Below are 19,696 nucleotides of genomic sequence, written 5' to 3'. Positions count from 1 at the left end.
CAATGAGCTGAGAAGTGGCAGATGGAGTTTAATTTGGAAGAATGCGAGGAATCGCATTTTGCTAAAACAAAAAAAATGGCAATTAAATGTAGGGCCTTGGATGATGTTGTAGAACAGAGAGACTGAGGGGTTTCAGGTAGGTAATCGTTTGAAGTTAACATCACAGGTAGACAGGGCGGGGAAGGAGGCCTGGGGCGCGCTCGCCTTCATCACTCAGACCCTGTGAGTGTAGGAGCTGGGGACGTCACGTCGAGGTTGTACAGGGGACGTTGGTGAGGCCTCTCCTGGAGAATCTGTGTCCACTCCTGGTCTCCCTGTTACAGGGAGGATGTTATTAAACTGGAGAGGGGTTCGGGAGAGATTTACCAGGATGTTGCCAGCTATGGAGGGTTTGAGTTATAAGGGAGAGGCTGGGACCTTTGTCACTGGAGCACAGGAGGCTAAGGGGGTGACCTTACAGAGGTTTATAAAATCATGAGGGGCATGGATAAGGTGGATGGTAGGGGTCTTTTCCCGTGGGTGGGGGCGGGACCTATCTTTAAGGTGGGAGGAGAGAGATTTAAAAAGGAGATGAGGGGTAAATATTTTCACACAGAGGGGGGTCCGTGTGTGGAATGAGCTTCCTGAGGGAGCGGTGGGTGGGTACAGTTACAGCATTTAAAAGGACATTTGGATAAGGACATGGACAGGGAAGGGTTTGGAGGGAGATGGGCCAGGAGCTGGCAGGTGTGGGACTGGTTCAGTTTGGGATTATGGTCGGCACGGGCTGGATGGGCCGAAGGGCCTGTTTCTGCGCTGCGTGGCTCTGTGACCAAGCTGCCCCTCTCACCCTCGTGCAGGAGAGAACGTTCCAGAGAGTGAGCAGCTACCCGAGGAAGAGGAAGGGGAGGAGGAGGACGGGGAAGCGACCTGCGAGATCCCCGCTGTGGTCCCCGACAACTCATCCATCGTCATCCACATCTCTGATGAGGAGAGGCAGAAGTACGAGGAGGAGATACGCAAACTGTACAAGCATCTGGATGACAAGGTAAGTCTGTATTTACAACCCCACCACCCCCACACCCACCCAATCCATCCCAACCAACACACTGTCCAAATCCAATGGTCCCCATCACCGTTCTCACACGTTGTCCCATGGGGCACCTGAGAGAGCAGCAGGCCCACTCCCCCCAACACTCGCCCTGCCATCTCTGCGCCTTCACTGCTAAACCCTTGCCCCAGCCTCCAGCTCGTACGGAAATCTGGCTCGAGGTGGGACAGGGGGCTGAATGGCCTCCTGCTGTTCCCGTGTGACAGGCTGGAGGATGGGGGCTGAATGGCCTTCCGCTGTCCCCGTGAGACAGGCTGGAGAATGGGGACTGAATGGCCTCCTGCTGTTCCCGTGGGACAGGCTGGCGGAGAGTGGAAGGGCCGAATGGCTATGCATTGCAGGTTGACTGCAAGGTCCCGCGAGGGACAGAGGGTGAGTTTCTCCTTGTGAGGAGATGTTCGACTCCTTCATGGTGTATATATTGTCTCCCTCTCTCTTTCTCTGCTCCCCCCCTCTCTCTCTCTCTCTTTCTCTCCCCCCTCTCTCTCTCTCTCTCTCTCTCTCTCTCTCTCTTTCTCTCCCCGCCTCTCTCTCTCCCCCTCTCTCTCTCTCCCCAACTCTGTCTCTCTCTCCCCCCTCTCTCTCTCTCTCCCCCACTCTGTCTCTCTCTCCCCCTCTCTCTCTCTCTCCCCCACTCTGTCTCTCTCCCTCTCTCTCTCTCTCTCTCTGTCTCTCTCTCTCTCCCCCCCTCTCCCCCCTCCCTCTCTCTCTCTCTCCCCCTCGCCCCCCCGTCTCTCTCCCCCTCGCCCCCCCCCCTCTCTCTCTCTCTCTCCCTCTCTCTCTCTCTGCTCTCCCACCCCCCGCCCCCCACCCAGGACGATGACATTAACCTGCACAGCCAGATCGTGGACAAACTGAAATGCCAGATGTTGGATCAGGATGAGGTAGGAAAGGGACAGCCGTTGGACCCGGTATCGGAGGGGCCGATGGCCATGTGCAGAATAATGTGGGCACAGTCGGTCACCCATGGCAGCAGTTCCCCCCTCCACTTTAAATTCATGTCTAGGACCACCCCTCTCACTGGTACACCCCTCAGCACACTCCCCTCGGCACACTCCCCTCCACATACTCCCCTCCCACTGGTACACCCCTCAGCACACTCCCCTCGGCACACTCCCCTCCACATACTCCCCTCCCACTGGTACACCCCTCAGCACACTCCCCTCGGCACACTCCCCTCCACATACTCCCCTCCCACTGGTACACCCCTCGGCACACTCCCCTCAACACACTCCCCTCCACACACTCCCCTCCCACTGGTACACCCCTCGACACACTCCCCTCAACACACTCCCTTCCCACTGGTACACCCCTCAGCACACTCCCCTCGGCACACTTCCCTCCACAAACTCCCCTCCCACTGGTACACCCCTCGGCACACTCCCCTTGACACACTCCCCTCCCACTGGTACACCCCTCAGCACACTCCCCTCGGCACACTCCCCTCCACACACTCCCCTCTCACTGGTACACCCCTCAGCACACTCCCCTTGGCACACTCCCCTTGGCACACTCCCCTCCCACTGGTACACCCCTCAGCACACTCCCCTCGGCACACTCCCCTCCACACACTCCCCTCCCACTGGTACACCCCTCGGCACACTCCCCTCAACACACTCCCTTCCACACACTCCCCTCCCACTGGTACACCCCTCGACACACTCCCCTCGACACACACCCCTCCCACTGGTACACCCCTCCACACACTCCCCACCCACTGGTACACCCCTCGGCACACTCCCCTCAACACACTCCCCTCCACACACTCCCCTCCCACTGGTACACCCCTCGACACACTCCCCTCGACACACACCCCTCCCACTGGTACACCCCTCAACACACACCCCTCCCACTGGTACACCCCTCGGCACACTGCCCTCCCACTGGTACACCCATCGGCACACTCCCCTCCCACTGGTACACCCCTCGACACACTCCCCTCGACACACTCCCCTCCCACTGGTACACCCCTCGGCACACTCCCCTCGGCACACTGCCCTCTCACTGGTACACCCATCGGCACACTCCCCTCGGCACACTGCCCTCCCACTGGTACTCCCCTCAGCACACTCCCCTCCCACTGGTACACCCCTCGACACACTCCCCTCGGCACACTGCCCTCCCACTGGTACACCCATCGGCACACTCCCCTCCCACTGGTAAACCCCTCGACACACTCCCCTCCCACTGGATACTTCCCCGTCCCATTGGGACAACTCTTGAACTCCATGCCCCAATGGGGTACATCTAGACCTTGCCCCTCCCAACTGGCCATGCCGAGCCCATCCTCCTCCTAATTGGCCACGTCTAGAACATTTCCCCTCCACGTAGGTCACGTCTAGACCTTCTCCCACCCATTGGGACACGCCGGGACACCCCACGTCTGGGTGGGATGTGTCGAGGTGTTCCCTCTCACATTGGAACACATGCCTGAAGTGATTTGGATCGGGAGTGAGGGGCGCAGTATGGTAGAGACTCTCAAAAGGGTGGGCGGGGAATCAGTGAGAGAGAGGAGGGGGTTTGAAATGTACAGGGTTATGACCTGGGGGATGGGGTGACAGTGCCGGGTGGCGGAGTAGGCGGGGGTTTGCTGACGGGTGAACAGTGACACTGAGACAGCACCGTCTGGCTGGTCTGAAAGGACACCTCCTGCTGGCTGTCTGTGGTTCAGCGTCTCTGTTCTCTCCCAACAACCCTGCTCCCTCCGCGCCCAAAGTTGCTGGCCTCCACGCGGAGTGACAACGAGAGGTTCCGGGAGGAGCTGAGCCGCCTGCAAATGGAGAATGAGAGCGCCAAGGATGAGGTGAAGGAGGTGCTACAGGCCCTGGAGGAACTGGCTGTCAACTACGATCAGAAATCACAGGAGGTCGAGGAGATGAGCAAACAAAATCGGCTGCTGACCGACGAGCTGACCAAGAAAATGGTGAGCGGGCGCTGTCGGAGTGTCTGAGCGGGAGCTGTCAGAGGGTCAGGGCGGACTGAGCGGGGGCTGTCGGAGGGTCAGGGCGGACTGAGCGGGGGCTGTCGGAGGGTCAGGGCGGACTGAGCGGGGCGCTGTCGGAGGGTCAGGGCCGGGTGGGCGGGGCGCTGTCGGAGGGTCAGGACTGGGTGAGCGGGGGCTGTCGGAGGGTCAGGGCCGGGTGAGCGGGGCGCTGTCGGAGGGTCAGGGCTGGGTGAGCGGGGGCTGTCGGAGGGTCAGGGCGGGGTGAGCGGGGGCTGTCGGAGGGTCAGGGCCGGGTGAGCGGGGGCTGTCGGAGGGTCAGGGCGGGGTGAGCGGGGCGCTGTCGGAGGGTCAGGGCCGGGTGAGCGGGGCGCTGTCGGAGGGTCAGGGCTGGGTGAGCGGGGGCTGTCGGAGGGTCAGGGCCGGGTGAGCGGGGCGCTGTCGGAGGGTCAGGGCTGGGTGAGCGGGGGCTGTCGGAGGGTCAGGGCTGGGTGAGCGGGGCGCTGTCGGAGGGTCAGGGCGGACTGAGCGGGGGCTGTCAGAGGGTCAGGGCCGGGGGAGCGGGCGCTGTCGGAGGGTCAGGGCTGGGTGAGCGGGGGCTGTCAGAGGGTCAGGGCGGACTGAGCGGGGGCTGTCGGAGGGTCAGGGCCGGGTGAGCGGGGCGCTGTCGGAGGGTCAGGGCTGGGTGAGCGGGGGCTGTCGGAGGGTCAGGGCGGGGTGAGCGGGGCGCTGTCGGAGGGTCAGGGCGGGGTGAGCGGGGCGCTGTCGGAGGGTCAGGACTGGGTGAGCGGGGGCTGTCAGAGGGTCAGGGCGGACTGAGCGGGGGCTGTCGGAGGGTCAGGGCGGACTGAGCGGGGGCTGTCGGAGGGTCAGGGCTGGGTGAGCGGGGCGCTGTCGGAGGGTCAGGGCGGACTGAGCGGGGGCTGTCAGAGGGTCAGGGCCGGGGGAGCGGGCGCTGTCGGAGGGTCAGGGCTGGGTGAGCGGGGGCTGTCAGAGGGTCAGGGCGGACTGAGCGGGGGCTGTCGGAGGGTCAGGGCCGGGTGAGCGGGGCGCTGTCGGAGGGTCAGGGCTGGGTGAGCGGGGGCTGTCGGAGGGTCAGGGCGGGGTGAGCGGGGCGCTGTCGGAGGGTCAGGACTGGGTGAGCGGGGGCTGTCAGAGGGTCAGGGCGGACTGAGCGGGGGCTGTCGGAGGGTCAGGGCGGACTGAGCGGGGGCTGTCGGAGGGTCAGGGCTGGGTGAGCGGGGCGCTGTCGGAGGGTCAGGGCGGACTGAGCGGGGGCTGTCAGAGGGTCGGGGCCGGGTGAGCGGGGCGCTGTCGGAGGGTCAGGGCCGGGTGAGCGGGGGCTGTCAGAGGGTCAGGGCCGGGTGAGCGGGGCGCTGTCGGAGGGTCAGGGCTGGGTGAGCGGGGGCTGTCGGAGGGTCAGGGCGGGGTGAGCGGGGCGCTGTCGGAGGGTCAGGACTGGGTGAGCGGGGGCTGTCAGAGGGTCAGGGCGGACTGAGCGGGGGCTGTCGGAGGGTCAGGGCGGACTGAGCGGGGGCTGTCAGAGGGTCAGGGCCGGGGGAGCGGGCGCTGTCGGAGGGTCAGGGCTGGGTGAGCGGGGGCTGTCAGAGGGTCAGGGCGGACTGAGCGGGGGCTGTCGGAGGGTCAGGGCCGGGTGAGCGGGGCGCTGTCGGAGGGTCAGGGCTGGGTGAGCGGGGGCTGTCAGAGGGTCAGGGCGGACTGAGCGGGGGCTGTCGGAGGGTCAGGGCGGGGTGAGCGGGGGCTGTCAGAGGGTCAGGGCCGGGGGAGCGGGCGCTGTCGGAGGGTCAGGGCTGGGTGAGCGGGGGCTGTCAGAGGGTCAGGGCGGACTGAGCGGGGGCTGTCGGAGGGTCAGGGCCGGGTGAGCGGGGCGCTGTCGGAGGGTCAGGGCTGGGTGAGCGGGGGCTGTCAGAGGGTCAGGGCGGACTGAGCGGGGGCTGTCGGAGGGTCAGGGCGGGGTGAGCGGGGGCTGTCAGAGGGTCAGGGCGGACTGAGCGGGGGCTGTCGGAGGGTCAGGGCCGGGTGAGCGGGGGCTGTCAGAGGGTCAGGGCGGACTGAGCGGGGCGCTGTCGGAGGGTCAGGGCTGGGTGATCGGGGGCTGTCAGAGGGTCAGGGCGGACTGAGCGGGGGCTGTCGGAGGGTCAGGGCTGGGTGAGCGGGGGCTGTCAGAGGGTCAGGGCGGACTGAGCGGGGGCTGTTCGAGGGTCAGGGCGGACTGAGCGGGGGCTGTCGGAGGGTCAGGGCGGGGTGAGCGGGGGCTGTCAGAGGGTCAGGGCGGACTGAGCGGGGGCTGTCGGAGGGTCAGGGCTGGGTGATCGGGGGCTGTCGGAGGGTCAGGGCGGACTGAGCGGGGGCTGTCGGAGGGTCAGGGCCGGGTGAGCGGGGCGCTGTCGGAGGGTCAGGGCTGGGTGAGCGGGGGCTGTCAGAGGGTCAGGGCGGACTGAGCGGGGCGCTGTCGGAGGGTCAGGGCCGGGGGAGCGGGGCGCTGTCGGAGGGTCAGGGCGGTCTGAGTGGGGCGCTGTCGGAGGGTCAGGGCGGACTGAGCGGGGGCTGTCAGAGGGTCAGGGCGGGGTGAGCGGGGCGCTGTCGGAGGGTCAGGGCGGGGTGAGCGGGGCGCTGTCGGAGGGTCGGGGCCGAGGGAGTGAGGCGCTTTCGGAGGGTCAGGGCCGGGGGAACGGACGCTGTCAGTGGTTCGGCTCTGAGACCTGCACTCAGTCTCCGTATCCCCCTCTCCCTCGGTCAGACCCACACTCGGAGCACCGTGCACAGTTCCCCGGTCTCCGTATCCCCCCTCCCTCGGTCAGACCCACACTCGGAGCACCGTGCACAGTTCCCCGGTCTCCGTATCCCCCCTCCCTCAGTCAGACCCACACTCGGAGCACCGTGCACAGTTCCCCGGTCTCCGTATCTCCCTCCCTCGGTCACACCCACACTCGGAGCACCGTGCACAGTTCCCCGGTCTCCGTATCCCCCTCCCTCGGTCAGACCCACACTCGGAGCACCGTGCACAGTTCCCCGGTCTCCGTATCCCCCTCCCTCGGTCACACCCACACTCGGAGCACCGTGCACAGTTCCCCGGTCTCCGTATCCCCCTCCCTCGGTCAGACCCACACTCGGAGCACCGTGCACAGTTCCCCGGTCTCCGTATCCCCCTCCCTCGGTCAGACCCACACTCGGAGCACCGTGCACAGTTCCCCGGTCTCCGTATCCCCCTCCCTCGGTCAGACCCACACTCGGAGCACCGTGCACAGTTCCCCGGTCTCCGTATCCCCCTCCCTCGGTCAGACCCACACTCGGAGCACCGTGCACAGTTCCCCGGTCTCCGTATCCCCTTCCCTCGGTCAGACCCACACTCGGAGCACCGTGCACAGTTCCCCGGTCTCCGTATCCCCCTCCCTCGGTCAGACCCACACTCGGAGCACCGTGCACAGTTCCCCGGTCTCCGTATCCCCCTCCCTCGGTCAGACCCACACTCGGAGCACCGTGCACAGTTCCCGAAACACTTTATTGGGAATGATGATGGATTGACACTGGAGACTCAGCTTCCGGGATGTCTGTGTTTATTTGCCTTGTCTGTCTTCCCGAATTCCCAACCCTGCCCCCATGTCCTGCTGTGCTGGGACGTAGACGACGCTGATCACACTTGAAGCTGAACTACACCACGCTCAGGAGCTGGGAAACCACCAGAAGAAACGAGTTGGTGAAGTGCTCAACTCCTTACTCAAAGATCTCAGCGACTTCAACAACATCATCGGACACGGTGACTGGAAAGTGGTGAGTGTTTTCAGCCCTTAGGGGACCCCATCCTTGTAAATACTGACACACTACCACCCCCGCAGCGACACCCCCCTGTAAACGCTGGTACATATCTCCCCATTCCCTGGGGTCCCCCCTGTAAATACTAACACATATCTCCCCCTCTTTGGGGTCCCCCCTGTAAATACTGACACATATCTTCCATTCCCTAGGTCCCCCCTGTAAATACTGACACATATCTCCCAATCCCTGGGGTCCCCCCTATAAATACTGACACATATCTCCCTCTCCCTGGGTTCACCCCTGTAAATACTGACACATCTCCCCATTCCCTGGGACCCCCTGTAAATACTGACACATATCTCCTGCTCCCTGGGGTCCCCCCTGAAAATACTGACACAAATCTCCCCCTCCCTGGGGTCCCCCCTGTAAATACTGACACACATCTCCCCATTCCCGGGGTCACCCCTGAAAATACTGACACATATCTCCCAATCTCTGGGGTCCCCCCGTAAATACTGACACAAATCTCCTCATTCCCGGTGTCCCCCCTGTAAATACTGACACATATCTCCCATTCCCGGTGTCCCCCCTGTAAATACTGACACATATCTCCCCATTCCCTGGGGTCCCCCCTGTAAATACTGACACATATCTCCCCATTCCCTGGGGTCACCCCTGTAAATACTGTCTCATACCTTCCCCTCCCCGGGGTCCCCCTTGTAAATGCTGACACATATCTCTCCCTCCCTGGTGTATCCCCTGTAAATACTGGCACATATCTCCCCATTCCCGGGGTCACCCCTGTAAATACTGACACATATCTCCCCATTCCTGGGGTCCCCCCTGTAAATACTGACACATATCTCCCATTCCCGGGGACCCTACTGTGAATACTGACACATATCTCCCATTCCCGGGGACCCCACTGTAAATACTGACACATATCTCCCCCTCCCTTGGGTCCCTCCTGTACATACAGACACATATCTCCCCCTCCCTGGGGTCCCGCCTGTCAATACTGACACATATCTCCCATTCCCTGGGGTCCCCCCTGTAAATACTGACACAACTCCACATTCCCTGGGACCCCCTGTAAATACTGACACACTACCACCCCCTCAGCAACACCCCCCTGTAAACGCTGGTACATATCTCCCCATTCCCTGCGGTCCCCCCTGTAAATACTGACACATATCTCCCCCTCCCTGGGGTCCCCCCTGAAAATACTGACACATATTTCCCAATCTCTGGGGTCCCCCGTGTAAATACTGACACATATCTCCTCATTCCCTGGGACCCCCCTGTAAATACTGACACATATCTCCCATTCCCTGGGGTCCCCCCTGTAAATACTGACACATATCTCCCCATTCCCTGGGGTCCCCCCTGTAAATACTGTCTCATACCTCCACCTCCCCGGGGTATCCCCTGTAAATGCTGACACATATCTCTCCCTCCCTGGTGTACCCCCTGTAAATACTGACACAGATCTCCCCATTCCCGGGGTCCCCCCTGTACATACAGACACATATCTCCCCCTCCCTGGGGTCCCCCCTGTAAATACTGTCAGACATCTCCCTTTCCTGGGGTCACCTCTGAAAATACTGACACATATCTCCCACTCCTTGGGGTCCCCCCTGTAAATACTGACACATATCTCCCCCTCCCTGGGGTCCCCCCTGTAAATACTGTCAGACATCTCCCTTTCCTGGGGTCACCTCTGAAAATACTGACACATATCTCCCACTCCTTGGGGTCCCCCCTGTAAATACTGACACATATTTCCCCATTCCCTGGGGTCCCCCCTGTAAATACTGACACATATCTCCCATTCCCTGGGTCCCCCCGGTAAATACTGACACATATCTCCCCAATCCCTGGGGTCCCCTCTGTAAATACTACACATATCTCCTATTCCCCGGGGTCCCCTCTGTAAATACTGACACATCTCCCCATTCCCTGGGACCCCCTGTAAATACTGACACATATCTCCTGCTCCCTGGGGCCCCCCCTGTAAATACTGACACAAATCGCCCCATTCCCGGGGTCACCCCTGAAAATACTGACACATATCTCCCCCTCCCGGAGTCACCCTTGAAAATACTGACACATATCTCCCAATCTCTGGGGTCCCCCCTGTAAATACTGACACATATCTCCTCATTCCCGGGGTCCTCCCTGTAAATACTGACACATATCTCCCATTCCCAGGGTCCCCCCTGTAAATACTGACACATATTTCCCATTCCCGGGGTCCCCCCTCTGAATACTGACACATATCTCCCATTTGCGGGGTCCCCCCTGTAAATACTGACACATATCTCCCATTCCCAGGGTCCCCCCTGAAAATACTGACACATATCTCCCATTCCTGGGGTCCCCCCTCTGAATACTGACACATATCTCCCATTTGCGGGGTCCACCCTGTAAATACTGACACATATCTCCCATTCCCGGGGACCCCCCTATAAATACTGACACATATCTCCCATTCCCTGGGGTCGCCCCTGTAAATACTGACACATATCTCCCCCTCTCTGGGATCCCCCTGTAAATGCTGACACATATCTCCCCATTCCCCGGAGTCCCCCCTGTAAATAAAGACATATATCTCTCCCTCCCTGGGGTCCCCCCTGTAAATACTGACACATATCTCCCCATTCCCGGTGTCCCCCCTGTAAATACTGACACATATCTCCCCATTCCCTGGGGTCCCCCCTGTAAATACTACACATATCTCCCATTCCCTGGGGTCCCCCCTGTAAATACTGACACATATCTCCCCATTCCCTGGGGTCCCCCCTGTAAATACTGACACACATCTCCCCCTCCCTGGGGTCCCTCCTGTCAAGGCTGACACATATCTCCCGTTACCTGGGTTCCCCCCTGTCAATACTGACACATATCTCCCCATTCCCCGGGGTCCCTCCTGTAAATGCTGACACATATCTCCCCATTCCCGGTGTCCCCCCTGTAAATACTGACACATATCTCCCCATTCCCTGGGGTCACCCCTGTAAATACTGTCTCATACTTCCCCCTCCCTGGGGTCCCCCCTGTAAATATGACACATATCTCCCATTCCCTGGGGTCCCCCCTGTAAATACTGACACATCTCCACATTCCCTGGGACCCCCTGTAAATACTGACACATATCTCCCATTCCCAGGGTCCCCCCTGCAAATACTGACACATATCTCCCATTCCCGGGGTCCCCCATCTGAATATTGACACATATCTCCCATTTGCGGGGTCCCCCCTGTAAATACTGACACATATCACCCATTCCCGGGGACCCCCCTATAAATACTGACACATATCTCCCATTCCCTGGGGTCGCCCCTGTAAATACTGACACATATCTCCCCCTCCCTGGGATCCCCCCTGTAAATGCTGACACATATCTCCCCATTCCCCGGGGTCCCCCCTGTAAATAAAGACATATATCTCTCCCTCTTTGGGGTCCCCCCTGTAAATGCTGACACATATCTCCCCATTCCCTGGGGTCCCCCCTGTAAATACAGACACATATCCCCCATTCCATGGGGTCCCCCCAGTAAATACTGACACATATCTCCCCCTCCCTGGGGTACCCCCTGTAAATACTGACACATATCTCCCCATTCCCTGGGGTCCCTCCTGTAAATACAGACACATATCTCCCCCTCCCTGGGGTCCCCCCTGTCAAGACTCACACATATCTCCCATTCCCTGGGGTTCCCCCCTGTAAATACTGACACATATCTCCCCATTCCCTGGGGTCCCCCCTGTAAATACTGACACATCTCCCCTCCCCAGGGTCCCCCTGTAAATACTGACACATCTCCCCTCCCCAGGGTCCCCCTGTAAATACTGACACTTATCTCCCATTCCCGGGGTCTCCCCTGTAAATACTGACACATATCTCCCTGTCCCCAGGGTCCCCCCTGTAAATACTGACATATATCTCCCATTCCATGGGGTCCCCCCTGTAAATACTGACACATATCTCCCCATTCCCTGGTGTACCCCCTGCAAATACTGACACATATCTCCCCATTCCCTTGGGTCCCCGCTGTAAATGCTGACACATATCTCTCCCTCCGTGGGGTCCCCCCGGTAAATACTGACACATATCTCCCATTCCCTGGGATCCCCCCTGAAAATACTGACACATATCTCCCATTCCCTGGGGTCCCCCCTGAAAATACTGACACATATCTCCCATTCCCTGGGGTCCCCCCTGAAAATACTGACACATATCTCCCATTCCCTGGGGTCCCCCCTGAAAATACTGACACATATCTCCCATTCCACCGGGTCCCCACTGTAAATGATGACACACATCTCCCATTCCCGGGTCCCCCCTGTAAATACTACACATATCTCCCATTCCCTGGGGTCCCCCCTGTAAATACTGACACATATCTCCCCATTCCCTGGGGTCCCCCCTGTAAATACTGACACACATCTCCCCCTCCCTGGGGTCCCTCCTGTCAAGGCTGACACATATCTCCCGTTACCTGGGTTCCCCCCTGTCAATACTGACACATATCTCCCCATTCCCCGGGGTCCCTCCTGTAAATGCTGACATATTTCTCCCATTCCCTGGGTCATCCCTGTAAATATTGACACATATCTCCAACTCCCCGGGGTACCCCCTGTAAATACTGACACATATCTCCCCATTCCCTGGGGTCCCTCCTGTAAATACAGACACATATCTCCCCCTCCCTGGGGTCCCCCCTGTCAAGACTCACACATATCTCCTATTCCCTGGGGTTCCCCCCTGTAAATACTGACACATATCTCCCCATTCCCTGGGGTCCCCCCTGTAAATACTGACACATATCTCCCCATTCCCTGGGGTCCCCCCTGTAAATACTGACACATCTACCCTCCCCAGGGTCCCCCTGTAAATACTGACACTTCTCCCCTCCCCAGGGTCCCCCTGTAAATACTGACACTTATCTCCCATTCCCGGGGTCTCCCCTGTAAATACTGACACATATCTCCCTGTCCCCAGGGTCCCCCCTGTAAATACTGACATATATCTCCCATTCCATGAGGTCCCCCCTGTAAATACTGACACATATCTCCCCATTCCCTGGTGTACCCCCTGCAAATACTGACACATATCTCCCCATTCCCTTGGGTCCCTGCTGTAAATGCTGACACATATCTCTCCCTCCGTGGGGTCCCCCCGGTAAATACTGACACATATCTCCCATTCCCTGGGATCCCCCCTGAAAATACTGACACATATCTCCCATTCCCTGGGGTCCCCCCTGAAAATACTGACACATATCTCCCATTCCCAGGGTCCCCCCTGCAAATACTGACACATATCTCCCATTCCCGGGGTCCCCCATCTGAATATTGACACATATCTCCCATTTGCGGGGTCCCCCCTGTAAATACTGACACATATCACCCATTCCCGGGGACCCCCCTATAAATACTGACACATATCTCCCATTCCCTGGGGTCGCCCCTGTAAATGCTGACACATATCTCCCCATTCCCCGGGGTCCCCCCTGTAAATAAAGACATATATCTCTCCCTCTTTGGGGTCCCCCCTGTAAATGCTGACACATATCTCCCCATTCCCTGGGGTCCCCCCTGTAAATACAGACACATATCCCCCATTCCATGGGGTCCCCCCAGTAAATACTGACACATATCTCCCCCTCCCTGGGGTCCCCCCTGTAAATACTGACACATATCTCCCCATTCCCTGGGGTCCCCCCTGTAAATACTGACACATATCTCCCCCTCCCTGGGGTCCCCCCTGTAAATACTGACACATCTCCCCTCCCCAGGGTCCCCCTGTAAATACTGACACATCTCCCCTCCCCAGGGTCCCCCTGTAAATACTGACACTTATCTCCCATTCCCGGGGTCTCCCCTGTAAATACTGACACATATCTTCCTGTCCCCAGGGTCCCCCCTGTAAATACTGACATATATCTCCCATTCCCTGGGGTCCACCCTGTAAATACTGACACATATCTCCCCATTCCCTGGGGTCCCCCCTGTAAATACTGACACATCTCCCCTCCCCAGGGTCCCCCTGTAAATACTGACACATCTCCCCTCCCCAGGGTCCCCCTGTAAATACTGACACTTATCTCCCATTCCCGGGGTCTCCCCTGTAAATACTGACACATATCTCCCTGTCCCCAGGGTCCCCCCTATAAATACTGACATATATCTCCCATTCCATGGGGTCCCCCCTGTAAATACTGACACATATCTCCCCATTCCCTGGTGTACCCCCTACAAATACTGACACATATCTCCCCATTCCCTTGGGTCCCCGCTGTAAATGCTGACACATATCTCTCCCTCCGTGGGGTCCCCCCGGTAAATACTGACACATATCTCCCATTCCCTGGGATCCCCCCTGAAAATACTGACACATATCTCCCATTCCCTGGGGTCCCCCCTGAAAATACTGACACATATCTCCCATTCCCTGGGGTCCCCCCTGAAAATACTGACACATATCTCCCATTCCCTGGGGTCCCCCCTGAAAATACTGACACATATCTCCCATTCCCCCGGGTCCCCACTGTAAATGATGACACACATCTCCCATTCCCGGGTCCCCCCTGTAAATACTACACATATCTCCCATTCCCTGGGGTCCCCCCTGTAAATACTGACACATATCTCCCCATTCCCTGGGGTCCCCCCTGTAAATACTGACACACATCTCCCCCTCCCTGGGGTCCCTCCTGTCAAGGCTGACACATATCTCCCGTTACCTGGGTTCCCCCCTGTCAATACTGACACATATCTCCCCATTCCCCGGGGTCCCTCCTGTAAATGCTGACATATTTCTCCCATTCCCTGGGTCATCCCTGTAAATATTGACACATATTTCCCCTCCCCGGGGTACCCCCTGTAAATACTGACACATATCTCCCCATTCCCTGGGGTCCCTCCTGTAAATACAGACACATATCTCCCCCTCCCTGGGGTCCCCCCTGTCAAGACTCACACATATCTCCCATTCCCTGGGGTTCCCCCCTGTAAATACTGACACATATCTCCCCATTCCCTGGGGTCCCCCCTGTAAATACTGACACATATCTCCCCATTCCCTGGGGTCCCCCCTGTAAATACTGACACATCTACCCTCCCCAGGGTCCCCCTGTAAATACTGACACTTCTCCCCTCCCCAGGGTCCCCCTGTAAATACTGACACTTATCTCCCATTCCCGGGGTCTCCCCTGTAAATACTGACACATATCTCCCTGTCCCCAGGGTCCCCCCTGTAAATACTGACATATATCTCCCATTCCATGAGGTCCCCCCTGTAAATACTGACACATATCTCCCCATTCCCTGGTGTACCCCCTGCAAATACTGACACATATCTCCCCATTCCCTTGGGTCCCTGCTGTAAATGCTGACACATATCTCTCCCTCCGTGGGGTCCCCCCGGTAAATACTGACACATATCTCCCATTCCCTGGGATCCCCCCTGAAAATACTGACACATATCTCCCATTCCCTGGGGTCCCCCCTGAAAATACTGACACATATCTCCCATTCCCAGGGTCCCCCCTGCAAATACTGACACATATCTCCCATTCCCGGGGTCCCCCATCTGAATATTGACACATATCTCCCATTTGCGGGGTCCCCCCTGTAAATACTGACACATATCACCCATTCCCGGGGACCCCCCTATAAATACTGACACATATCTCCCATTCCCTGGGGTCGCCCCTGTAAATGCTGACACATATCTCCCCATTCCCCGGGGTCCCCCCTGTAAATAAAGACATATATCTCTCCCTCTTTGGGGTCCCCCCTGTAAATGCTGACACATATCTCCCCATTCCCTGGGGTCCCCCCTGTAAATACAGACACATATCCCCCATTCCATGGGGTCCCCCCAGTAAATACTGACACATATCTCCCCCTCCCTGGGGTCCCCCCTGTAAATACTGACACATATCTCCCCATTCCCTGGGGTCCCCCCTGTAAATACTGACACATATCTCCCCCTCCCTGGGGTCCCCCCTGTAAATACTGACACATCTCCCCTCCCCAGGGTCCCCCTGTAAATACTGACACATCTCCCCTCCCCAGGGTCCCCCTGTAAATACTGACACTTATCTCCCATTCCCGGGGTCTCCCCTGTAAATACTGACACATATCTCCCTGTCCCCAGGGTCCCCCCTGTAAATACTGACATATATCTCCCATTCCCTGGGGTCCACCCTGTAAATACTGACACATATCTCCCCATTCCCTGGGGTCCCCCCTGTAAATACTGACACATCTCCCCTCCCCAGGGTCCCCCTGTAAATACTGACACATCTCCCCTCCCCAGGGTCCCCCTGTAAATACTGACACTTATCTCCCATTCCCGGGGTCTCCCCTGTAAATACTGACACATATCTCCCTGTCCCCAGGGTCCCCCCTATAAATACTGACATATATCTCCCATTCCATGGGGTCCCCCCTGTAAATACTGACACATATCTCCCCATTCCCTGGTGTACCCCCTACAAATACTGACACATATCTCCCCATTCCCTTGGGTCCCCGCTGTAAATGCTGACACATATCTCTCCCTCCGTGGGGTCCCCCCGGTAAATACTGACACATATCTCCCATTCCCTGGGATCCCCCCTGAAAATACTGACACATATCTCCCATTCCCTGGGGTCCCCCCTGAAAATACTGACACATATCTCCCATTCCCTGGGGTCCCCCCTGAAAATACTGACACATATCTCCCATTCCCTGGGGTCCCCCCTGAAAATACTGACACATATCTCCCATTCCCCCGGGTCCCCCCTGTAAATGATGACACACATCTCCCATTCCCGGGTCCCCCCTGTAAATACTACACATATCTCCCATTCCCTGGGGTCCACCCTGTAAATACTGACACATATCTCCCCATTCCCTGGGGTCCCCCCTGTAAATACTGACACACATCTCCCCCTCCCTGGGGTCCCTCCTGTCAAGGCTGACACATATCTCCCGTTACCTGGGTTCCCCCCTGTCAATACTGACACATATCTCCCCATTCCCCGGGGTCCCTCCTGTAAATGCTGACATATTTCTCCCATTCCCTGGGTCATCCCTGTAAATATTGACACATATCTCCCCCTCCCCGGGGTACCCCCTGTAAATACTGAGACCTATCTCCCCATTCCCTGGGGTCCCCCCTGTAAATACTGAGACCTATCTCCCCATTCCCTGGGGTCCCCCCTGTCAATACTGACACATATCTCCCCCTCCCTGGGGTCCCCCCTGTCAATACTGACTCATATCTCCCATTCCCCCAGGTCCCCCCTGTAAATACTGACACATATCTCCCCCTCCCCGGGGTCCCCCCTGTAAATACTGACACATATCTCCCCCTCCCCGTAAATACTGACACAGTCTCTCTTTTGGGGTCCCCTGGAAACACAAACTCTCCCCGCTGCCACTTCCTTGGAGAACCCCTGTAAACACTGATACACTTGTCTCTCCCGAACACACATCTGTCTCTCGTACACATATTCGTTCTCTCTCATTTGTTCCCTCTCTCACTTCGCGCCCCCACTTACTCATTAACTCTCTTTCTCTTTTCTTTCTCTGCTCTCTCTCTCTCCCTCCCTCTCTCTCCCTCAACTCTCTGTCTCCCCCTCCATGTCCCTCTGCAACCGCCCACCTCCTTCTCCCCACTCTCTCCTGCCCTTTCTCCCCTCGGTCTCTCTCTATCCCTCTCTATCTTTCTTTCTCTCTCTCTTTTTCTCCTACGTCTGTCTCCCCCTCCATCTCCACCTCTCCCTGTCTCCCCCTCCATCTCCACCTCTCCCTGTCTCCCCCTCCCACCACTCTCCCTGTCTCCCCCTCCATCTCCACCTCTCCCTGTCTCCCCCTCCATCTCCACCTCTCCCTGTCTCCCCTTCCCTCCACCCTCCCTGTCTCCCCGTCCCTCCGCCCACCCTGTCTCCCCCTCCCTCCGCCCACCCTGTCTCCCCCTCCCTCTGCCCTCCCTGTCTCCCCCTCCCTCTGCCCTCCCTGTCTCCCCCTCCCTTTGCCCTTCCTGTCTCCCTGTCCATCTGCCCTCCCTGTCTCCCCGTCCCTGTGCTCTCCCTGTCTCTCTCCCTCTGCCCTCCCTGCCTCTATCCCTCTGCCCTCCCCGTCTCCCCGTCCCTCTGCCCTCACTGTCTCTCTCCCTCTGCCCTCCCTGTCTCCTCGTCGCTCTGCCCTCCGTCTCCCCTCCCTGTCTCTCTCCCTCTGCCCTCCCTGTCTCCCGTCCCACCGCTTTCCCTGTCTCCCTGTCCCACCGCTCTCCCTGTCTCCCCGTCCCTCTGCCCTCCCTGTCTCCCCCTCCCTTTGCCCTCCCCGTCTCCCTGTCCCTCTGCCCTCCCCGTCTCCCTGTCCCTCTGCCCTCCCCGTCTCCCCATCCCTCTGCCCTCCCTGTCTCTCTCCCACCGCCCTCCCTGTCCCTCTGCCCTCCCTGTCTCCCCCAGCCGGTGGAGTTGAACGGTGCTCTGGAAGAGGAGTTCACAGTGGCGCGGCTGTACATCAGTAAGATGAAGTCGGAAGTGAAGACCCTGATGAAGCGATGCCAACAGCTGGAAGACATACAGACTGAGAGTAACCGCAAGGTGGAGGAGAACTGCAGAGAGCTCGCCTCCTGCCAGCTCCTCATCTCCCAGGTACAGCCACGGAGATCTCAGCCCACTCTGTCCCTCGCCACGTGCTGTCCCTGTCATGGAGATCCGAGTCCACTCTGTCCCTCACCCCGTGCTGTCCCTGTCATGGAGATCCGAGTCCACTCTGTCCCTCACCCCGTGCTGTCCCTGTCATGGAGATCCGAGTCCACTCTGTCCCTCACCCCGTGCTGTCCCTGTCATGGAGATCCGAGTCCACTCTGTCCCTCGCCACGTGCTGTCCCTGTCATGGAGATCCTAGTCCACTCTGTCCCTTGCCCCGTGCTGTCCCTGTCATGGAGATCCTAGTCCACTCTGTCCCTTGCCCCGTGCTGACCCTGTCATGGAGATCCGAGTCCACTCTGTCAGTAAGCTCATGCTGTCACTGCATTTGGGGACAGTGTAGAGGGAGCTGTACTCTGACTCTAACTCCGTGCTGTCCCTGTCCTGATTTTGTCCAGGACAGCAAACAGGGACCTTTACCTTGTCTCCATGTAAATCCATCCCATGAGTCCTGTAACCACTGCAGCCCATGAGCGGTCTGCACCAGGAGCTGGGGCGCAGTCCTCTCAGATGGGCCAAACGGCCTCATGCAGCCGTCGTGCCTCCCCAGCAATTGCCTCACCTATGACCCTCCCCCTCCCTCACCAGCTCAATCCAAGGGGGATGCAGTGAGACTCTCAGGAGTCGAGATTTTGACTTTATTTTGAGGGTGAGGAAGACAAGAGACAGCCAGAAGAGGTCATTCAGCCGCTCTGTTTGTGCTGTTCCCCTGCCCGGGAATGGGAGTGAGAGTGACTGGAGGATGTTGTCTTGCAGCATGAGGCGAAGATCCGTTCCCTGACAGAGTGCCTGCAGCACCTGGAGATCCGGAAGAGACAGCTCGAGGAGGCCTATGATGCCCTGAATGAAGATATGGTCAGGCTCCAGGCACAGGGTAACGGCTGGGGCCTGAACCTGGGTTCTGTGGGAGGGTGGGGATGGAAACAGAGGGAGTAAGTGACCCACACGGCCGGAGGGAGTGGGCGCTGTCAGAGGGTCAGGGCCGAGGGAGTGGGGCGCTGTCAGAGGGTCAGGGCCGAGGGAGCGGGCGCTGTCAGAGGGTCAGTGCTGAGGGAGCGGGCGCTGTCAGAGGGTCAGTGCTGAGGGAGCGGGGCGCTGTCAGAGGGTCAGGGCCGAGGGAGCGGGCGCTGTCGGAGGGTCAGTGCTGAGGGAGCGGGCGCTGCCGGAGGG

At 58.9% G+C, this 19,696-nt stretch overlaps 1 protein-coding gene across 5 annotated transcripts in view; it reads left to right on the top strand.

Moving 5' to 3' along the window:
* LOC125448220 (kinesin heavy chain) overlaps positions 1–19,696 on the top strand; it is a 94,085-nt gene that overhangs the window by 50,886 nt on the left and 23,503 nt on the right. For all 5 annotated transcript variants that reach the window (XM_059643915.1, XM_059643914.1, XM_059643911.1 and 2 more), the window contains exons 12-17: positions 840–1,027; positions 1,906–1,974; positions 3,807–4,013; positions 7,677–7,823; positions 18,281–18,469; positions 19,283–19,400. In XM_059643915.1, coding sequence (XP_059499898.1) covers positions 840–1,027; positions 1,906–1,974; positions 3,807–4,013; positions 7,677–7,823; positions 18,281–18,469; positions 19,283–19,400 — 918 coding nt within the window. The remainder of the gene's footprint in view (positions 1–839; positions 1,028–1,905; positions 1,975–3,806; positions 4,014–7,676; positions 7,824–18,280; positions 18,470–19,282; positions 19,401–19,696) is intronic.

Source organism: Stegostoma tigrinum, unplaced genomic scaffold (genome assembly GCF_030684315.1).
Source record: "Stegostoma tigrinum isolate sSteTig4 unplaced genomic scaffold, sSteTig4.hap1 scaffold_334, whole genome shotgun sequence".
Classification (NCBI taxonomy): Eukaryota; Metazoa; Chordata; class Chondrichthyes; order Orectolobiformes; family Stegostomatidae; genus Stegostoma; species Stegostoma tigrinum.
Note: the sequence above shows the minus strand (reverse complement) of the source record. Positions and strands in the feature narration are given on the sequence as shown.